Source organism: Mesoplodon densirostris, chromosome 2 (assembly GCF_025265405.1).
Source record: "Mesoplodon densirostris isolate mMesDen1 chromosome 2, mMesDen1 primary haplotype, whole genome shotgun sequence".
Taxonomy (NCBI): Eukaryota; Metazoa; Chordata; class Mammalia; order Artiodactyla; family Ziphiidae; genus Mesoplodon; species Mesoplodon densirostris.
Window position 1 is genome coordinate 118,373,898 of NC_082662.1, and position 19,188 is coordinate 118,393,085.

General features: G+C 38.2%; 1 protein-coding gene across 1 annotated transcript; it reads left to right on the forward strand.

The window, feature by feature from the left end:
• The first annotated feature begins 15,131 nt into the window (after positions 1 to 15,131).
• On the forward strand, positions 15,132 to 18,583 carry LOC132483065 (mucosal pentraxin-like). Its single transcript, XM_060088309.1, has 2 exons — positions 15,132 to 15,195; positions 17,994 to 18,583. Exons 1-2 carry the CDS (start codon positions 15,132 to 15,134, stop codon positions 18,581 to 18,583), a joined length of 654 nt encoding a protein of 217 aa, XP_059944292.1.
• Positions 18,584 to 19,188: the final 605 nt, after the last annotated feature.

The window sequence follows — 19,188 nt, forward strand, 5'->3', positions numbered from 1 at the left end:
ACTCATTCTACGAGTCCACCATCATGTTGATACCAAAACCAGACAAGGATGTCACAAAGAAAGAAAACTACAGACCAATATCACTGATGAACATAGATGCAAAAATCCTTAACAAAATACTAGCAACCAGAATCCAACAGCACATTAAAAGGATCATACACCATGATCCAGTGGGGTTTATTCCAGGAATGCAAGGATTCTTCAATATATGCATATCAATCCACGTGATACACCATATTAACAAACTGAAGGAGAAAAACCATATGGTCATCTCAATAGATGCATAGAAAGCTTCTGACAAAATTCAACACCCGTTTATGATAAAAACCCTCTAGAAAGTAGGCATAGAGGGAACTTTCCTCAACATAATAAAGGCCATATATGACAAACCCACAGCCAACATCATGCTCAATAGTGAAAAAGTGGAACCATTTCCACTAAGATCAGGAACAAGACAAGGCTGCCCACTCTCACCACTCTTATTCAACCTAGTTTTGGAAGTTTTAGCCACAGCAATCAGAGAAGAAAAGGAAATAAGAGGAATCCAAATCGGAAAAAGAGAAGTAAAGCTGTCACTGTTTGCAGATGACATGATACTATACATAGAGAATCCTAAAGATGCTACCAGAAAACTACTAGAACTAATCAATGAATTTGGTAAAGTAGCAGGATACAAAGTTAATGCACATAAATCTCTGGCATTCCTGTACACTAATGATGAGAAATCTGAAAGTGAGATCAAGAAAACACTCTGATTTACCATTGCAACAAAAAGAATACAATACCTAGGAATAAAGCTACCTAAGGAGACAAAAGACCTGTATGCAGAAAATTATAAAACACTGATGAAAGAAATTAAAGATGATACAAATAGATGGAGAGATATACCATGTTCCTGGATTGGAAGAATCAATATTGTGAAAATTTCTCTACTACCCAAAGCAAACTACAGATTCAATGCAATCCCTATCAAACTACCACTGACATTTTTCACAGAACTAGAACAAAAAATTTCAAAATTTGTTTGGAAAAACAAAAGACCCCGAATCGCCAAAGCAATCTTGAGAATGAAAAATGGAGCTGGAGGAATCAGGCTCCCTGACTTCAGACTATACTACAAAGCTACAGTAATCAATATAGTGTGGTACTGGCACAAAAACAGAAAGATAGATCAATGGAACAGGATAGAAAGCCCAGAGATAAACCAATGCACAGATGGTCAACTTATCTTTGATAAAGGAGGCAGGAATATACAGTGGAGAAAGGACAGCCCCTTCAATAAGTGGTGCTGGGAAAACTGGACAGCGACATGTAAAAGTATGAGATTAAATCACTCCCTAATAACATACACAAAAATAAGCTCAAAATGGATTAAAGACCTAAATGTAAGGCCAGACACTATCAAACTCTTAGAGGAAAACATAGGCAGAACACTCTATGACATAAATCACAGCAAGTTCCTTTTGGACCCACCTCCTAGAGATATGGAAATAAAAACAAAAATAAACACATGGGACCTAATGAAACTTCAAAGCTTTTGCACAGCAAAGGAAACCATAAACAAGACCAAAAGACAACCCTCAGAATGGGAGAAAATATTTGCAAATGAAGCAACTGACAAAGGATTAATCTCCAAAATTTATAAACTGCTCATGCATCTCAATAGCAAAAAAACAAACAACCCAATCCAAAAATGGGCAGAAGACCTAAATAGACATTTCTCCAAAGAAGATATACAGACTGCCAACAAACACATGAAAGAATGCTCAACATCATTAATCATTAGAGAAATGCAAATCAAAACTACAATGAGATATCATCTCACACCAGTCAGAATGACCATCATCAAAAAATCTAGAAACAATAAATGCTGGAGAGGGTGTGGAGAAAAGGGAAAACTCTTGCACTGCTAGTGGGAATGTGAATTGGTACAGCCTCTATGGAGAACAGTATGGAGGTTCCTTAATAAACTACAAATAGAACTACCATATGACCCAGCAATCGCACTATTAGACATATACCCTGAGAAAACCATAATTCAAAAAGAGACATGTACCAAAATGTTCATTACAGCTCTATTCACAATAGCCCGGAGATAGAAACAACCTAAGTGTCCATCATTGGATGAATGGATAAAGAAGATGTGGCACATATATACAATGGAATATTACTCAGCCGTAAAAAGAAACAAAATTGAGCTATTTGTAATGAGGTGGATAGACCTAGAGTCTGTCATACAGAGTGAAGTAAGTCAGAAAGAGAAAGACAAATACTGTATGTTAACACATATGTATGGAATTTAAGAAAAAAAATGTCATGAACAACCTAGGGGTAAAATGGGAATAAAGACACAGACCTACTTGAGAATGGACTTGAGGATATGGGGAGGGGGAAGTGTAAGCTGTGACAAAGTGAGAGAGAGAGGCATGGACCTATATACACTACCAAACATAAGAGAGATAGTGGGAAGCATCTGCATAGCAGACGGAGATCAGTTAGGTGCTTTGTGACTGCCTGGAGGGGTGGGATAAGGAGGGAGGGAGATTCAAGAGGGAAAGGATATGGGAAATGATGTATATGTATGACTGATTCACTTTGTTATAAAGCAGAAACTAAAAAAAAAAAAGTATATCATGCCACTCCCTTCTGTCTTGTAGAGTTTCTGCTGAGAAATCAGTTGTTAACCTTATGGGAGTTCCCTTGTATGTTATTTATTCTTTTTCCCTTGCTGCTTTCAATAATTTTTCTTTGTCTTTAATTTTTGCCAATTTGATTACTATGTGTCTCAGTGTGTTTCTCCTTGGGTTTATCCTGTATGGGACTCTCTGCGCTTCCTGGACTTTTGTGGCTATTTCCTTTCCCATGTTAGGGAAGTTTTTGACTATAATCTCTTCAAATATTTTCTCAGGTCCTTTCTCTCTCTCTCTTCTCCTCCTGGGACCCCTATAATGTGAATGTTGTTGTGTTTATTGTTGTCCCAGAGGTCTCTTAGGCTGTCTTCATTTCTTTTCATTCTTTTTTCTTTATTCTCTTCTGCAGCAGTGAATTCCACCATTCTGTCTTCCAGGTTACTTATCTTTTCTTCTGCCTCAGTTATTCTGCTATTGATTCCTTCTAGTGTAGTTTTCATTTCAGTTATTGTACTGTTCATCTCTGTTTTTTTGTTCTTTAATTCTTCTACATCTTTGTTAAACATTTCTTGCATCTTCTTGATCTTTGCCTCCATTCTTTTTCCAAGTTCCTGGATCATCTTCACTTTCATTATTCTGAATTCTTTTTCTGGAAGGTTGCCTATCTCCACTTCATTTAGTTGTTTTTCTGCAGTTTTGTCTTGTTCCTTCCTCTGGTACATAGCCCTCTGCCTTTTCATCTTGTCTATATTTCTGTGAATGTGGTTTTTGTTCCACAGGCTGCTCGATTGTAGTTCTTCTTGCTTCTGCTGTCTACCCTCTGGTGGATGAGCCTATCTATGAGGCATGTGTGGTTTTCCTGATGGGAGAGACTGGTGGTGGGTAGAGCTGGGTGTTGCTATGGTGGGAAGAGCTCCGTAAGACTTTAATCTGCTTGACTGCTCATGGGTGTGTCTGGGTTCCCTCCCTGTTGGTGGTTTGGCCTGAGGCAACCCAACACTTGAGCCTACCTAGGCTCTTTGGTGGGGCTAATGGCATACTTTGGGAGGGCTCAGGCCAAGGAGTACTTCCCAGAACTTCTGCTGCCAGTGTCCTTGTCCCCAAGGTGAGCCACAGCCACCCCCCCCACCCACTTCTGCAGGAGACCCTACAAAGTTAACAGCTTGGTCTGGTTCAGTCTCCCCTGGCTTCACTGCTTCGTCCCCTGGTTCCCAATGCACACACTATTTTGTGTGTTCCCTCCAAGAGTGGAGTCTCTGTTTCTCCCAGTCCTGTCAAAGTCCTGCAATCAAATCCCACTAGGCTTCAAAGTCTGATTCTCTAGGAATTCCTTCTCCCTTTGCCAGACCCCCAGGTTGGGAATCCTGACTTGGGGCTCAGAACCTTCACTCCAGTGGGTGGACTTCTTTGGTATAAGTGTTCTCCAGTCTGTAATTCACCCACCCAGCAGTTATGGGATTTGATTTTGCTGTGATTGCACCCCTCCTACTGTCTCATTGTGGTTTCTCCTTTGTCTTTGGATGTGGGGTATCTTTTGGTGAGTTCCAGTGTCTTCCTGTCAATGATTGTCTAGCAGTTAGTTGTGATTCTGGTGTTCTCACAAGAGGGTGTGAGAGGATGTCCTACTCTGCCATCTTGGTTCAGGCTCCCTCTATTATATCATTCTTATAAGCATACTATTTGTATTATACCCTTCTGATAGCTCTTCCATTAAACATGCTATATTTATTATACCACCAACACTTAACATCTAAGTCTTATTATCAATATAAACAAACAGAAGGAAACTCCCACTAAAATAAAAACAGCCTCCTGACACAATTGGAGCCGCTTCATTTTTAACTGCAAACCTGAATGCAAAAATGTTTGTTTAATCATCAATTCCTATAAATTTTGTTCTAACAGATGGGAAGCCAACAACAGTATGTTTGCCAGCCTACACCAATTTGATTCTGAATAGTTCCTGATCCTTACCAACTCCACCCCCCACTCCTGTCTGTCAAAGCCAAAGAACTCATATGAAACAAAAAAATTGGGTAGGATTTGCTGAATATTGAGAGAAGTAGTTATCTCTATAGTTTGACATGTTTCTCTGCCAATAGGAATTGGTGGTAATAGGCATAATTGATTAGGACCTAATTAGGATGAAGAATCAGGAAGACCCTAAAGAATGAGTAGTCTGTCCGGACAGAGGAGACACACATATTGAGTTTAATCAAGGAGAGTTGTTTAGAGGGAAGAAAGAAACCAATACTTTGGGAATGACAATGAAAACTAGGGCATTAAATATAGTCAGTTAGCCATAGCTATCATCCAAAGTACCTGTTGATGCCTGAGATAATAGGCCACCTACCCAAAGCCAAAAAAAAAAAAAAAAAAAGCGTGTCCTATAAGAAAGAAAAATGGAAGAGGGCAGTCCTAAGAGGCTGCCTAGCATTTGAAAGAGAGTGCTTTGAATAGTTGGTGTGTAAAGAAATTAAAAAGTAAACTGCTTGCTCAGAGTCTTACAGAATTAGATGAAGAGCTGGCACTGGACCCAAAGTCACCTCAGCTCTTTGTATGGTATTCTTTCCATGGCCTGTAGGCCTAATTCTGTCTTTCCCAACAGGAAAACCAGTCGGAGTCACACATGGATTAAGGGTCACAAGCTTCCCCTCCCCCTAATAGTCATTGGTTCCCCTCATCACCCCAAGGAAGGTAATCTCAATATTCACTAAACATATCTCGCTTGTCAAATGTTGCTGGTTCACATAGTCATCCCAGATGTCAGTCAGGGTCACCCTGTCCTTGGACATACACAAATACTTGCTTGAAATGGATTCACACCTACCATTCAGTCTGATGGGAAATCCAAAATGGTCTTATAATTTCTGCAAATTCACCAGGATTTTTATATCTAGGCTTGCTTCAAATTCTGATTTCTTGATTCCATTTGCTCTCTCTTGCCCTTACCTCTTGTGGCTATTGTCTTCTCTTGATCCCATACCAACACAGGAGAGGAATCCAGCCCATTTCTCTAACTTGCCACAAAGTAGCAGTCAGCCAGATAGATACTTGTTTGTGTAGCAGAACTAATAGCAGGAGGGGATGGAGAAAGTTTCCATTGTAGCATCACACTGCAAACTGTTTCATTGTTAATATCTGATGTCTTCTTAAAATTCTTCGACAGTCTTCACTCATTACAATCCCTCATTGTATCATATTTCTCTACAGTCATCATGTATGCCACATTTCTGAACCTCTCTCTACACCTTTTCCTCTATTCTCTGTTTACAGAGGCCACCAAAAATCAGGTATTTTCTATGTACAGCAGCTTCAAATCTCTGATTACTTGTCCTTCTCCAAACAATGACCTGGGGTGTCCAGCAAGGAAGAGAAAATGGGAGCTCAACATTGTGACACAAAGTAGCCTAAAAAGGGCACTTTTCTATGGAAAAGACCCTCTGCTCCAGAGAGAAGGGACAAGTCTCTGAAGAAAGAAATAAGCTTAAATGACGTTTTTTTATGCCCATTGTGTTTTGTTTGCTATGTGCCACACAATGAAATTCTGAGAAGAGTCTGAGATGAGATCCTAAAACCAGGCATTTTTTCTAGTTGAATAAAACAGATGGCCAGAACTTGACCTCAGTTCTCTGTACAGGCATCTAACAAGGCGTGGTGGTGGGGCTGGCGGTGGGCGGTGGGGAAGGGGGGGCGCAGTTCAGGTTCTGAGTACATGAAAATGAATGTTTATTTGAATGAGAAAAGACGGTTTCTTATAAGAGGTCTGTGCAAATGAAGGAGAAGCTTAAGTTTCATTAGCTTCTTAGTAAATCCACCTCTGAGCCTAAACAGAACCTTAATGCTGTAAGCTCTTCCCAGTTCATCTAGGGCTCAGCCAGGTATAAACTTAACTGTGATAGAAAGAAACCATCCCCCAAACCGGCCTGACCCAGGTCATCCAGATGCCCTATTGTACTTATAGAAAACTACTATGTATGCAACCTTGATGTTTATTAAGTAAAAATTAAAAGTAAATATTGGCATATTTGAGATACAACTTAATAATATTAGTGTAAGCTTCCTCTCATGCTGACCTCGCTTCTAAAAGGATTGTTTGGTAAACAGTCTTCTTGAAAATTAATAACTTAAGCAAATAGTCTTTTTCTTAAAAATTGTAATGATAATCAATAATTATTAAGCTCTTAGTAAATGCTAGGCATTGAGCTAAAAGCTTTTCATGCATAACTGCATTTAATCTTTACAATAACTCTTTGAAGTATGTACTATTTTTATTCTCCAATTTACAGATAAGAATATTAAGGCTGAGAGAGTTTTTATTTTTCCAAGAGCACAGAAATCAGGTCAATTCCCCAACAAAGCGATTTTTCATGGCAGAGGTCAAATGCTAACCATTACATAATAATGTCCTTTGAGTAACAAGAAACTCAGCACCTTCCTGAGAAACACACTTCTGCAGTACTCAGAGAGATAGAGACAGAGACAGAGAGAGACTTTTACATTGGGATTAAATCTGTTTTCTAATAGACTTTGTTCAATCAAATGGGGCTGTAAAGAACAAGGCTAGTCCTTAGTGGTACCCCTAACTCTTTTTTCCTGTGGGCAACCTTTCTCAGTGGTTTGCAAACTCCTCCCTAGGACATCAGCACCATGAGGGCAGAAACCTTACCTTGTTCTCTGCTGTATTTCCAGTGATTGGAATAGTGCTTCACTCAGAGAGAGAAAGGACTGAAAAGGGCCCTGTGAAGAGCACAACGTCACTTGTGTGGTATTCTTTTTTTTTTTTTTTTTTTGTGGTACGCGGGCCTCTCACTGTTGTGGCCTCTCCCGTTGCGGAGCACAGGCTCCGGATGCGCAGGCTCGGCGGCCATGGCTCACGGGCCCAGCCGCTCCGCGGCATGTGGGATCTTCCCAGACCGGGGCACGAACCCATGTCCCCTGCATCGGCAGGCGGACTCTCAACCACTGCGCCACCAGGGAAGCCCACTTGTGTGGTATTCTTGACAAAAGGGCACAACCTGAATCTGATCATAGGGTTATTCTATGAAACAACTGACCTATCCTCTTCAAAATGTCAATGTCACTAAATACAAGGAAAGACTGAAGAATTGCTCTGAATGAAAGAGACTAAAGAGACATGGCATTGACATATGATGGGTGATCTGGGATTTTCTTTTGTCTTGTGAGATATTAATAGAATAACTGGTAAAATGTAAAAACAAATCAAATCAAACCAATAGAGTATTGTATCAATATTAATTTCCTGATTTTGATGTGTGTGATTATACAGTATAATGTTTCTCAACCTTATTTTTTCATTGTTGTACCCCCCCAGGAGAAAAATTAGATTAAGTGATATTTAAATTAAACTAATTTCTCCCTAATAAGAGAAATTAAATACTAAGAAATAAGATTTTGTTGAATAGAGCTGAGCTTTGGAAAGCTACAGGTCATATGTAGTGTCTGTTTTAGAGGGGTTTTTTTTGTTTTTGTTTTTCCCATAGAATCAATGTTTGCCCCCTTGAGGGTGATATCACCCTTATTGAGAATGCATAATATAAGAGAATATCCCTGCTTTTAGAAAATGCACACTAAAGTATTCATGGATAAAGGAGCATCATGTCTGCAAATGATTCTCAGCAGTTTAAAAAAAGACGTAGATAAAAATTATATAAACATATATATGTGTGCACACACGCCTGTGTGTATGTATGAGAAAGAGAAAGGGAGAGGGGAGAGAGAAAGAGAGAGAATGGAGTGGGGGCTATAAAGTCAAACATCGTAAAATATTAACATTTAGGAAATCCAAGTGAAAAGTATATGGGGCATAAGGACCAATATATAGACCAATAGAATAGCATAGAGATCTCAGAAATAAACCCTTGCATATATGGTTAATTGATTTTCAACAAGGGTGACAAGACGATTCAATGAGGAAAGGACAGTCTTCAAGAAATGATGCTGGGAAAACTGTATATCCACATGCAGAAGAATGATGTTAGGTCCTTACTTTATACCATATGCAAAATGTAAATCAAAATAAATCAAGGACCTAAGTTTAAGAGCTAAAACTATAACACTCTTAGAAGACATAGGAAAAATCTTTGTCACATTGGATTTGGCAATGACTTCTTGGATATGCATGAGAAGCATAGGCAACAAAAGAGAAAATAGACAAATTGGACTTGATCAAAATTTTAAACTTTTGTGTATCAAAGGAAAATATCAAGAGTGAAAAGACAACCCACATAATGAGAGAAAATATTTGCATAGCATATATATATATATATATATAGATAGATAGATAGATAGAGAGAGAGAGAGAGAGAGAGAGAGAAAATGGTCAAAGGATTTGAATAGACATTTCTCCAAAGAAGATAAACAAATAGCCAATATAAGCACCTGAAAAGATAATCAACATCACTAGCTAGCCATTAGAAAAATGTAAAGTAAACCCACAATGAAGTACCATTTCATATCCATTAGGATTGCTAATATATATATTTTTAAACAATGAAAAATAACAAGTGTTGATGAGGATGTGGAGAAATTGGAACCCTTGTTTATTGTTGGTGGAAGTGTAAAATATTGAAACAATTGTGGAAAACAGTCTGGTGGCTCCTCAAAAAAGTTAAACATATAATTATTGTATAATTCAGAAATTCCACTCCTAGGTATATACTTAGAAAAATGAAAACAGGGGCTCAGATACTTGCACATCAATGTTCACAGCGTATTCACAATAGCCAAAAGGTGGAAACAAACCAAATGTCCATCAACGATAAATGGATGATCAAAGTGTTGTATGTACATACAAAGGAATATTATTCTTCTGTAAAAAGCAATGAAATTCTGATACATGCTACAATATGGATAAAACATAAACATTGTGCTAAGTGAAATAAGTCTGACACAAAAGGACAAATATTAAATGATTCCACTTATGTGAGGTACCTAGGATAGGTAAATTTATAGAGATAGAAAGTAGATAGAGGCTACCAGGGACTGGGGAGGGAGAAATTGAGAATTATTGTTCGATGGGTACAGAGTTTCTGTTTGGAATCATGAAAAAGTTCTGGAAATGCACAGTGGTGACAATTACACAACATTGTGAATGCACTCAATATTACCAGTATATACTTAAAAGTGGATAAAATGGTAAATTTTATATTATGCATATTTTATCACAATAAATTGTTTAATGTATATGGAATTTTTTTACTATTCCTGCAACTTTTTGTAAGTCTGAAATTGTGTTAAAATAAAAAGTTATATAAATAAAAAGACAACCTCAGAACCTGCCAGTTTGTGACGATGTCATCACAATAAATGGTATATTATCTCCTTTGAGAAGAGCATGTAATCCTATAGGACTAATCTCAAATGTCGCCATTAAAGAACTGCCCCTAAAAGAATTTCAAATTTGCCCCTAAAACAATCCTGCTCCTGCCCCAGGGTGATCTTTTCCTTCTGTCCAGTTGAGCATCTCTTTCCCACTTGGGGTTCCTCTTCTACCCAGGAGTTCTACGGTAGTAGAGATTGATTTCAGTTAGAACAAATGGACTGAGGTGAGAGGGTCTCCGAGTGGCTTGACGATGCCCTCTCTATGCCCAATTGGTAAACTGTACTCCTCAATTTTATCTGGATATAGGAAGAGCGCATTGTCTTGGTCTGGGTGTTGCAGAGCAACAGAGGCTTTAGTGACAGGTGAACTTGGTGTCTAGGATTTCTCTAGAATCAGGACAAGAAACAATGTCAACAAGAGATAAGATGAAAATTATCCTACCAACTTCATGACTCACGTTTCCCATATGTTCTATCTCCATATAGAGCTTATTGTATTTTGGAGTTTACATAAGACTTACAAATATACATATTTTATTTATATGTGATAGAGGAATTAAAGATATTATGAGGTATTTTTTCCCTAACTTACTTGTTTGGTTCCATCAACTCAATTCCAGGGAAATTTTTTAAAAGGATGATTTATTGAGGGTAATGAACAAAGGTGGTAGAACTCTATATATCCCTTTATCTCTCATACCTGGTCCCTGGACAGTACACCCTCAAAATCAGAGAATTTTCCACATAGAGTTGAATGTGGATGATGATAAATAAATATGGCATTAAATTCTAGGGTTTTCCAGTCTGGCTGGTGGGATCAGGTTCTGTTCCCAGCCGTGGTGATTGCTGGGTACTATTACTATTTTTTTTTTAATTTTTATTGAAGTGTAGTTGATTTACAATGTTGTGTTGGTTTCAGGTGTACAGCGGAGTGAATCAGTTTTACATATGCATATGCATGTGTCCACTCTTTTTTTTTTTTTTTTAGATTATTTTCCCATGTGGGCCATTGCAGAGTGTTGAGCAGAGTTCCTTGTGCTGTACAGCAGGTTCTTATTGGTTATCTATTTTATATATAGCAGTGCGAAAATCAATCCCAGTCTCCCAGTTTATCCCTCCTCCCTTATCTCCTGGTAACCATGAGTTTGCTTTCTACATTTGTGACTCTACTTCTGTTTTGTAAACAAGTTCATTTGTACCCTTTTTTTTAGATTCCACATATAAGTGATATCATGTGATACTTGTGTTTCTGTGTCTGGCTTACTTCACTCAGTATGACGGTCTCTGGGTCTATCCATGTTGCTGCAAGTGGCATTGTTTTGTTCTTTTTGATGGCTGAGTAATATTCCATTGTGTATATGTACCACATCTTCCTTTGTTTTTTTAACATCTTTATTGGAATATAATTGCTTTACAATGTTGTGTTAGTTTCTGCTGTATAACAAGGTGAATCAGCTATACGTATACATATATCCCCATATCCCCTCCCTCTTGCATCTCCCTCCCACCCTCCCTATTCCACCCCTCTAGGTGGTCACAGAGCACTGAACTGATCTCCCTGTGCTATGTGGCTGCTTCCCACTAGCTATCTACTTTACATTTGTTAGTGTATATAAGTCAGTGCTACTCTCTCACTGCGTCCCAGCTTACCCTTCCCCCTCCCTGTGTCTTCAAGTCCATTCTCTACCTCTGTGTCTTTATTCCTGTCCTTCCCCTAAGTTCATCAGAATCATTTTTTTTTAGATTCCATATATATATGTGTTAGCATAAAGTATTTGTTTTTCTCTTTCTGACTTACTTCACTCTGTATGACAGACTCTAGGTCCATCCACCTTACTACAAATAACTCAATTTTGTTTTTTTTTATGGTTGAGTAATATTCCATTGTATATATGTGCCACATTTTCTTTAGCCATTCATCTGTCAATGGACATTTAGGTTGCTTCCATATCCTGTCTACTGTAAATAGTGCTGCGATGAACATTGTGGTACATGACTGTTTTTGAATTATAGTTTCTTCAGGGTATATACCCTGTAGTGGGGCTTCTTGATCATATGGTAGTTCTATTTTTAGTTTTTTAAGGAAGCTCCATACTGTTCTCCATAGTGGCTGTATCAATTTACATTCCCACCAACAGTGCAAGAGGGTTCCCTTTTCTCCACACCTTCTCTAGCATTTATTGTTTGTAGACATTTTGATGATGACCATTCTGACCAGTGTAAGGTGATACCTCACTGTAGTTTTGATTTGCATTTCTCTAATGATTAGTGATGTTGAGCATCTTTTCATGTGTTTGTTGGCAATCTGTATATCTTCTTTGTAGAAATGTCTATTTAGGTCTTCTGCCCATTTTTGGATAGCATTTTTTATTTTTGTGATATTGAGCTGCATGTGCTGCTGGTATATTTTGGAGATTAATCCTTTGTCAGTGGCTTCATTTGCAAATATTTTCTCCCATTCTGAGGGTTGTCTTTTCATCTTGTTTATGAAATACCTGATATTTATCTTTAAAAATAAAAAAATAAGTTGTGAAAATTTTAAATTTATAAGAGTAAAGTTATAAAATTGTTATCAAATACCATATATACCATATTTTTGCCACACCATATTTGTCATAATTGTTTCCTGACTTTTTTTTAAGGTAATATTTATGGATACAATCAGAAACTCCCCACATTCTTTCCACTTCCTTACTTCTTCCTTCCTCAGAGGTAACCACACTGAAAATGTGTGTATGTTTCCTTTACATGTTTATACATATGTAATTATAAACATATGGCATTATTTTAAATTTATATATGTAGTTTGAAATTTATCCATATTGATTGACAAAAAGATCCTAATCTTATAATCTATAGCACATCAAGATGTCTTTAGCACTTAATTAAGCCCTTGTAAGGTAAACACAGTTGGCCTTTCATATCTATGGGTTCTACATCCACGGATTTAACCAACTGCTGCTCAGAAATATTTAGAAAATAATTCCAGGAAGTTCCAAAAAGCAAACCTTGAATTTGCCATGCACCAACAACTATTTACATAGAATTTACATTACATTAAGTATTATAGGTAATCTAGAGATGATTTAAAGTATATAAGAAGTTGTGTGTCGATAATATGCAAATACTGTACAATTTTATATAAGGAAATCAAGCATTCATGAATTCTAATATGGGGGGGATTCCCCATAGATGTTGAGGGAGTACTATACTTGGAATCTAGCATTAATATTTTTATTATTATTATGATTTTTGGCTGTTCCACACAGCATGTGGGATCTTAGTTCTCCAACCAGAACCCAAGTCCCCTGTATTGGAAGGCAGATTCTTAACCACTGGACAACCAGGGAAGTACTGTAATAGTTTTATATTTTTAAATTGTGTGTGTGTGTGTTTAGGCTCTAAACATCAGAAACACAAATCAAAATCATCAAAGAAATTTTTGTATATTTCTGATGTAGCAAAAAGTAGTTAAATTGCAAACTTCATTTTAATGCATTTAGTTTTATCCTCAAATGAAATGTGGGATTGACAAAATGTCAGTTTGACTCTGTCCGTAAATTGTGTTCTTGCTTTCATAAAGTTAATTCAATAATATGAAGCACATTAAATGTGGATAGGTCAAGTTTGTCTTTTTAGATATGTATCATGAATATTATTAAAGGCTTTAATAAAATTAACTTACAATGTAACCTTTAATTGTAATATACTGACCTAAAGTAACATATTTTATGGAAAATAACATTTATTTTATATTATATAAATATATACCATGAAAATAATTTTTAAAATTCCTTAGGGAATTCTTGATTTTTTAAGGTGCATATAGTTTAGAATTAAAGGAGAGAAGGAGAAATCAAGATTGATTTAAACCAACATAAAATTATACAAATAAGACAAAAATTTTAAAATGCTTTAATTCTCATTGCACCATTTCTGACTCATATAATATTACTGTCCAACTAGCTGACTTGCTGTTAATCACCCAGCTAAGATGGAAAGAATCACTAAGCCCAAATCATCAATCCACAGACTCATGAACTAAATAAATGTTTATTGTTTTAAAAACTGAGTTTTGAGGTAGTTTGTTGCACAGTTTCATTAAGTAGAAATAAACGGCCACAACTAGTACAGTGGCTTTTGTTGTTTGCAACTGAGAGCCTTTGATAATTTCCTTTAGTTCTTCTCATCAACCTGGAAACACCCAGATTAGTTCATTCCATAAGTAGTATTAGGGCTTTTATAAATGAATCACAGTGATAAGTGCTGGAGATTAAACTGTGGGAGAAAACATGCATGATCCATATGTTCTCAAATTTTAAAATCCTATAATGTGTGATGAATAAAAAAGGAGAAATTGATACAGCAACTTACAAAAAAATTTTATTGGAGACAGAGAAACACCAGGATAAAATGTTTAGATGTAGTCAGGTTTGTAAATCACAGATTTAGGTCATACCATATCTGGCTTGTTACCAGTATCTAAGCAGTATTCTGTGCCCTCTCAAAATGGGCTCAGTGTATCCACCTTCACAGACACCTTCTTTGAGCTTATTTCCTAGCTGATGTCCAGATTCCAGGTGCAGGGCATCATCTTAACACCCAACATCTAGAAGCTTCTTTACAGACAACCTGGCAACTTCATCAAGACCACAAGAGCTAGATCTCCACTATCTTGAAGTTCACAGCTACCTGAATCAGTAAATGTCAGTTTCTCCATAGTGATACCCCAGCCCCTAAACACAGGGGGGAAATGGTTCCTCCAGCAGCTCCAAGAGGATGCCTATCTGACAAAACTAACAACAGACTGCCACAATTTCCTTACATATATTAGGTAATTAAATGTCCCTTAGGAGGACATAGAACCTCTTTTTCTTGTGGGGAGACATGAACAGGACAGTTCAGCAGGAAATAGAACACTTAAAAAAGAAAGGAAAGATGCTGCAACTGAAGCAATAGACCAGAAAGTAAACAAATTTGTTTCCAAATCCTATCCTGGTTCAGTCAATATTTACCATTTATAGCTTTGCCTTCTGTTGCTGGAACAAAGGCTGTGCCTCTAAAAGCACAATATAAGAAGTCAAACAGTGAGCATCTCTCCACTGGTAGGACCACTGCTGTTCCTCCCACTCTTCCTGAAGACCCAAGGAGCATAGGATGGAGAAGCCTCTTCTGGGTGTCCTGCTTCTCACCTTTCTCTCAGACGGTATGACACAGAAAGGTAGGTCCTGAGCCTTGCTGGGATAAAGTTTTCTCCAAGTCCCAGGGGAACTGGAGTACAGCACGTTTTGTTACTACTGGGGTTGCTGTTTGAGGAAGATGTGAATGAAGGATGTTATAAGTTATCTACTGCAGTATTACAAATCACCTTAAAATTTAGCAGCTTAAAGCAACAAACATTTATTATCTCATATTTTCTATGGGTCAGGAATCAGGGAATAGCTCAGCTGGATGATTCTGACTCAAGGTCTTTCATAAGTTTTCAGTCAATCAACCAGAGCTGTCCTCTCATCTGAAGGCTCGACTTGGGGAGGATCTGCTTCCAAGCTCATTCACATGGTTATCATCAGGATTCAGCTCTTACAGGCTGTTGGGTTGAGGGCCTCAGTTCTTCACAGGCTGTTGGCTGGAGGCTTCCCTTAGTTCCTTGCCATATGGACCTTACTATCAAGCAGCCTATGACACAGCAGCTGGATTCTCCAACAGTGAATGATCTAACAGAGAGAAAGGGCCCAGCCCAAAAGTACAGTCTTTCTTAAAAAACTAAAAATAGAACTACCATATGATCTAGCAATCCCATTCCTGCATATATCCAGAGAAAACTATAATTAGAAAAGATACATGTACCCCAGTGTTCATTGTAGCACTGTTTACAATAACCAAGACATGTAAGCAGCCTAAATGTCCATTGACAGATGAATGGATAAAGACAATGTGGTATGTATACAAAATGGAATATTACTCAACCATTAAAAATAATGAAATAATACCATTTGCAGCAACATGGATAGACCTTTCTCAGACAGAGAAAGACAAATATATGATAACATTTATATGTGGAAACTAAAAAAATTGATACAAATGAACTTATTCACAAAACAGAAACAGACTCACAGACGTAGAAAAAAAAACTTACAGTTACTAAAGGGGAAACACTGGGGGGAGGGATAAATTAGGAGTTTGGGATTAACATGTACACACTACTATATATAAAATGGATAACCAACAAGGACCTACTGCATAGCACAGGGAAATCTATTCAGTACTGTGTTATAACCTATATGGGAAAAGAATCTGAAAAATAATGGATATGTGTATATGTATAACTGAATCACTTAGCTGTACACCTGAAACCAACACAACATTGTAAATTAACTATACTCCAATATAAAATAAAAACGAAATTAAATTTTTTTAAAAAAAGAAATAAAACTTGGAAACAGCTAAAAAAAAAAGAAGCACAGTCTTTTCAAAATCTCATCTTCTGTCACTTACCTCAGTTCTGCTGTATTCTATTCATTAGCAGCAAGTTAGCCTACAATCCAGGAGAGGAGAATTATTTCGGACATATTCTTTTTTGTTTGTTTGTTTGTTTGTTTGTTTGTTTTTTGCTGTACGCGGGCCTCTCACTGCTGTGGCCTCTCCCGTTGCAGAGCACAGGCTCCGGACACACAGGCTCCGCGGCCATGGCTCGCGGGCCCAGCCGCTCCGCGGCATGTGGGATCTTCTGGGATTGGGGCACGAACCCGTGTCCCCTGCATTGGCAGGCGGACTCTCAACCACTGCGCCACCAGGGAAGCCCCGGACATATTCTTAAAACCACTACAGATGCTGATGAGTAAGGACATGCCTGGCAGAAGGAAGCCCCAGGGCTAGAGAAAGGACAGCTGGCTTTGTTTACTACTTGGGAACACCATTACCTCTCACCTGAGAGAACAAGAAGGGATGTGCAACTTTTATTAGAAAAAGAGGTTATTACAGGTATTAGGGTGTTCATTCTCTGATCCTTCTCAATCCTTTAGTCTCGGTCATGTGAGAGGAAATATGAAATTTTAAAAGAATCTTGGGCTTTAAGTAGAGAACAAGTTTCTCCCAAACTAACTGAATTGGCTTTGTGAAGTTACTGAACTCTGACCCTCAGTTTCTTCATCTATGAAATGGGTATAAGGATGACATCAAACTAAAGGGAAAAATTTACTTTGTGATGCATAAGTGCTACAAAATAGTTAGGCTTTATTAGCAGAAAAAAAGCTTTAATGTCCTGGCACCCTTTTTTTCTCCCTTTCTATTGTACCCAATAAGCCCAAACCCAGCTTCTCAAGTTTGAGACACCCACTTCTCTATCATATCACTATCAGTTATAAGTTATTCATAACACCACTCTCTGGCTAACCATGCTATTTTGCTCCAGGTTTGTATACTGAAAAGGTCACACACCACACGTATGGAGATATTTAGATCACTGACATCTCTGAATATGATCAGCAATGGGAGAATATGGGGTGCTACATACTTTAACCATTACACTCCATGAGTCAGCTGTGTTTCATTTTTTTTTTTTTTTTTTTTTTCATTTTTTCTCTTTGGCTGCACCATGCAGCATGTGGGACCTTAGTTTCCCAACTTGGGATGGAACCCGCGCCCCCTACACTGGAAGTGCAGAGTCTTAACCACTGGACTGCCAGGGAAGTACCCTGTGTTTCATTTTCTACACTGGTGTTTGCTGTTCTACCCATATGAAACCTACAAAGAAGATGAGAGTGGGAGTTATAGGACATCTTTAATTCCTCTTTCTATCTTTCTATCAGGACAACTGTAGCAAAACCTGCCTTTTAACACTAACAATTTGCTTATACTATTACTGAGATAATGCACTTACAGGCACCTTGTAAACACTGTATATACTCTATCAGGAAGCTGCCCATGATCCATAGTGAGAGTAAATCGAACAAAATAATTGATAGAATTTTTGTCACATTGCTTTTTTTGTTTTGTTTTTTTGTTTTATTTTCTTCTCAGACTTGAGAGGGAAGGTGTTTATTTTCCCTAAAGAATCAAACAAAGCCCATATGTCCCTGATCCCCAGGGTGAAGAAACCGCTGAAAAGTTTCACTCTGTGCCTGAAAGCCTCCACAGACCTCACCCGCTCTTACAGTCTCTTCTCCTACAGCACTAGGTCTACAGACAATGAGCTGCTTCTCTTTGTCAACAAAGTAGGAAAGTACAAACTGTACATTGGGAACACTGGGGTCACTTTCAAGGTCCCCCTCTCTCCTTATGCCCCAATCCATCTCTGTGCCAGCTGGAAGTCTCCCTCTGGGATTGCTGAACTCTGGGTGAATGGGAAGCCCATGGGGAGGAAGGGTTTGAGGAAAGGGTACTCTTTGGGAGCAGAGGCAAGCATCATCCTGGGACAGGAGCAGGATTCCTTTGGGGGACATTTTGATGAAAAACAATCCTTTGTTGGGGAGATCTGGGATGTGTCCTTGTGGGATCATGTGGTCCCCTTAAAGAATATGTGCTCCTTCTGTTACAACGGCAACCTCTTGAATTGGCAGGCCCTGACTTATAAAGCTAGAGGCTATGTGGTGGCAAAGCCCAAGTTGTAGGTGTAAGCCTCACTCCCTTCAGACATGATTTGTGTTTAATAATAGTCACTCACACATTCTCTTTGAAATTAAATACACTGATTTCCATTTCTCTGGCTCTGTTAAGATGGTGTAAACTACATTAAAGACACAAGTTCTAGGTGGACCTTTAATATACATTCTTTGTTGTTGCACATGTTACATAATTTTCTGCAGCATCAAACTATAGGAACTCAGGGGAACACGCTGCTTTCAGTATGGGTGTCAATCTTCTAGAGCCCTGTATAGCTGTGGGATTCCCCATGGGGGTCCTGAGTGCAAAAATATTCATCAATCTATAAAAATCATGTGAATGCTGAGAAGGGCCTTTCAAGAATGGGCTACTATCATGAGCAGGAGCCCTGAATAGAAAATCTCCAATGGGGTTTTCTCAGGAAGCAAGGTTGTGACTGTTACCCTTGAACCTAACCTGGAAAGGATTCAGAGGTGTTCTCAGGGAGCCCAAATAAAGGCAAAGATTAACTACCTTGGAGGCTCTTCTTCACATTCACTCTCTTGGAGGTAGCTCCTCTAGGGAGGCAAAGCTTATATTCCTGCAGGTAATTCTCCATAAGCATGAAGATTTC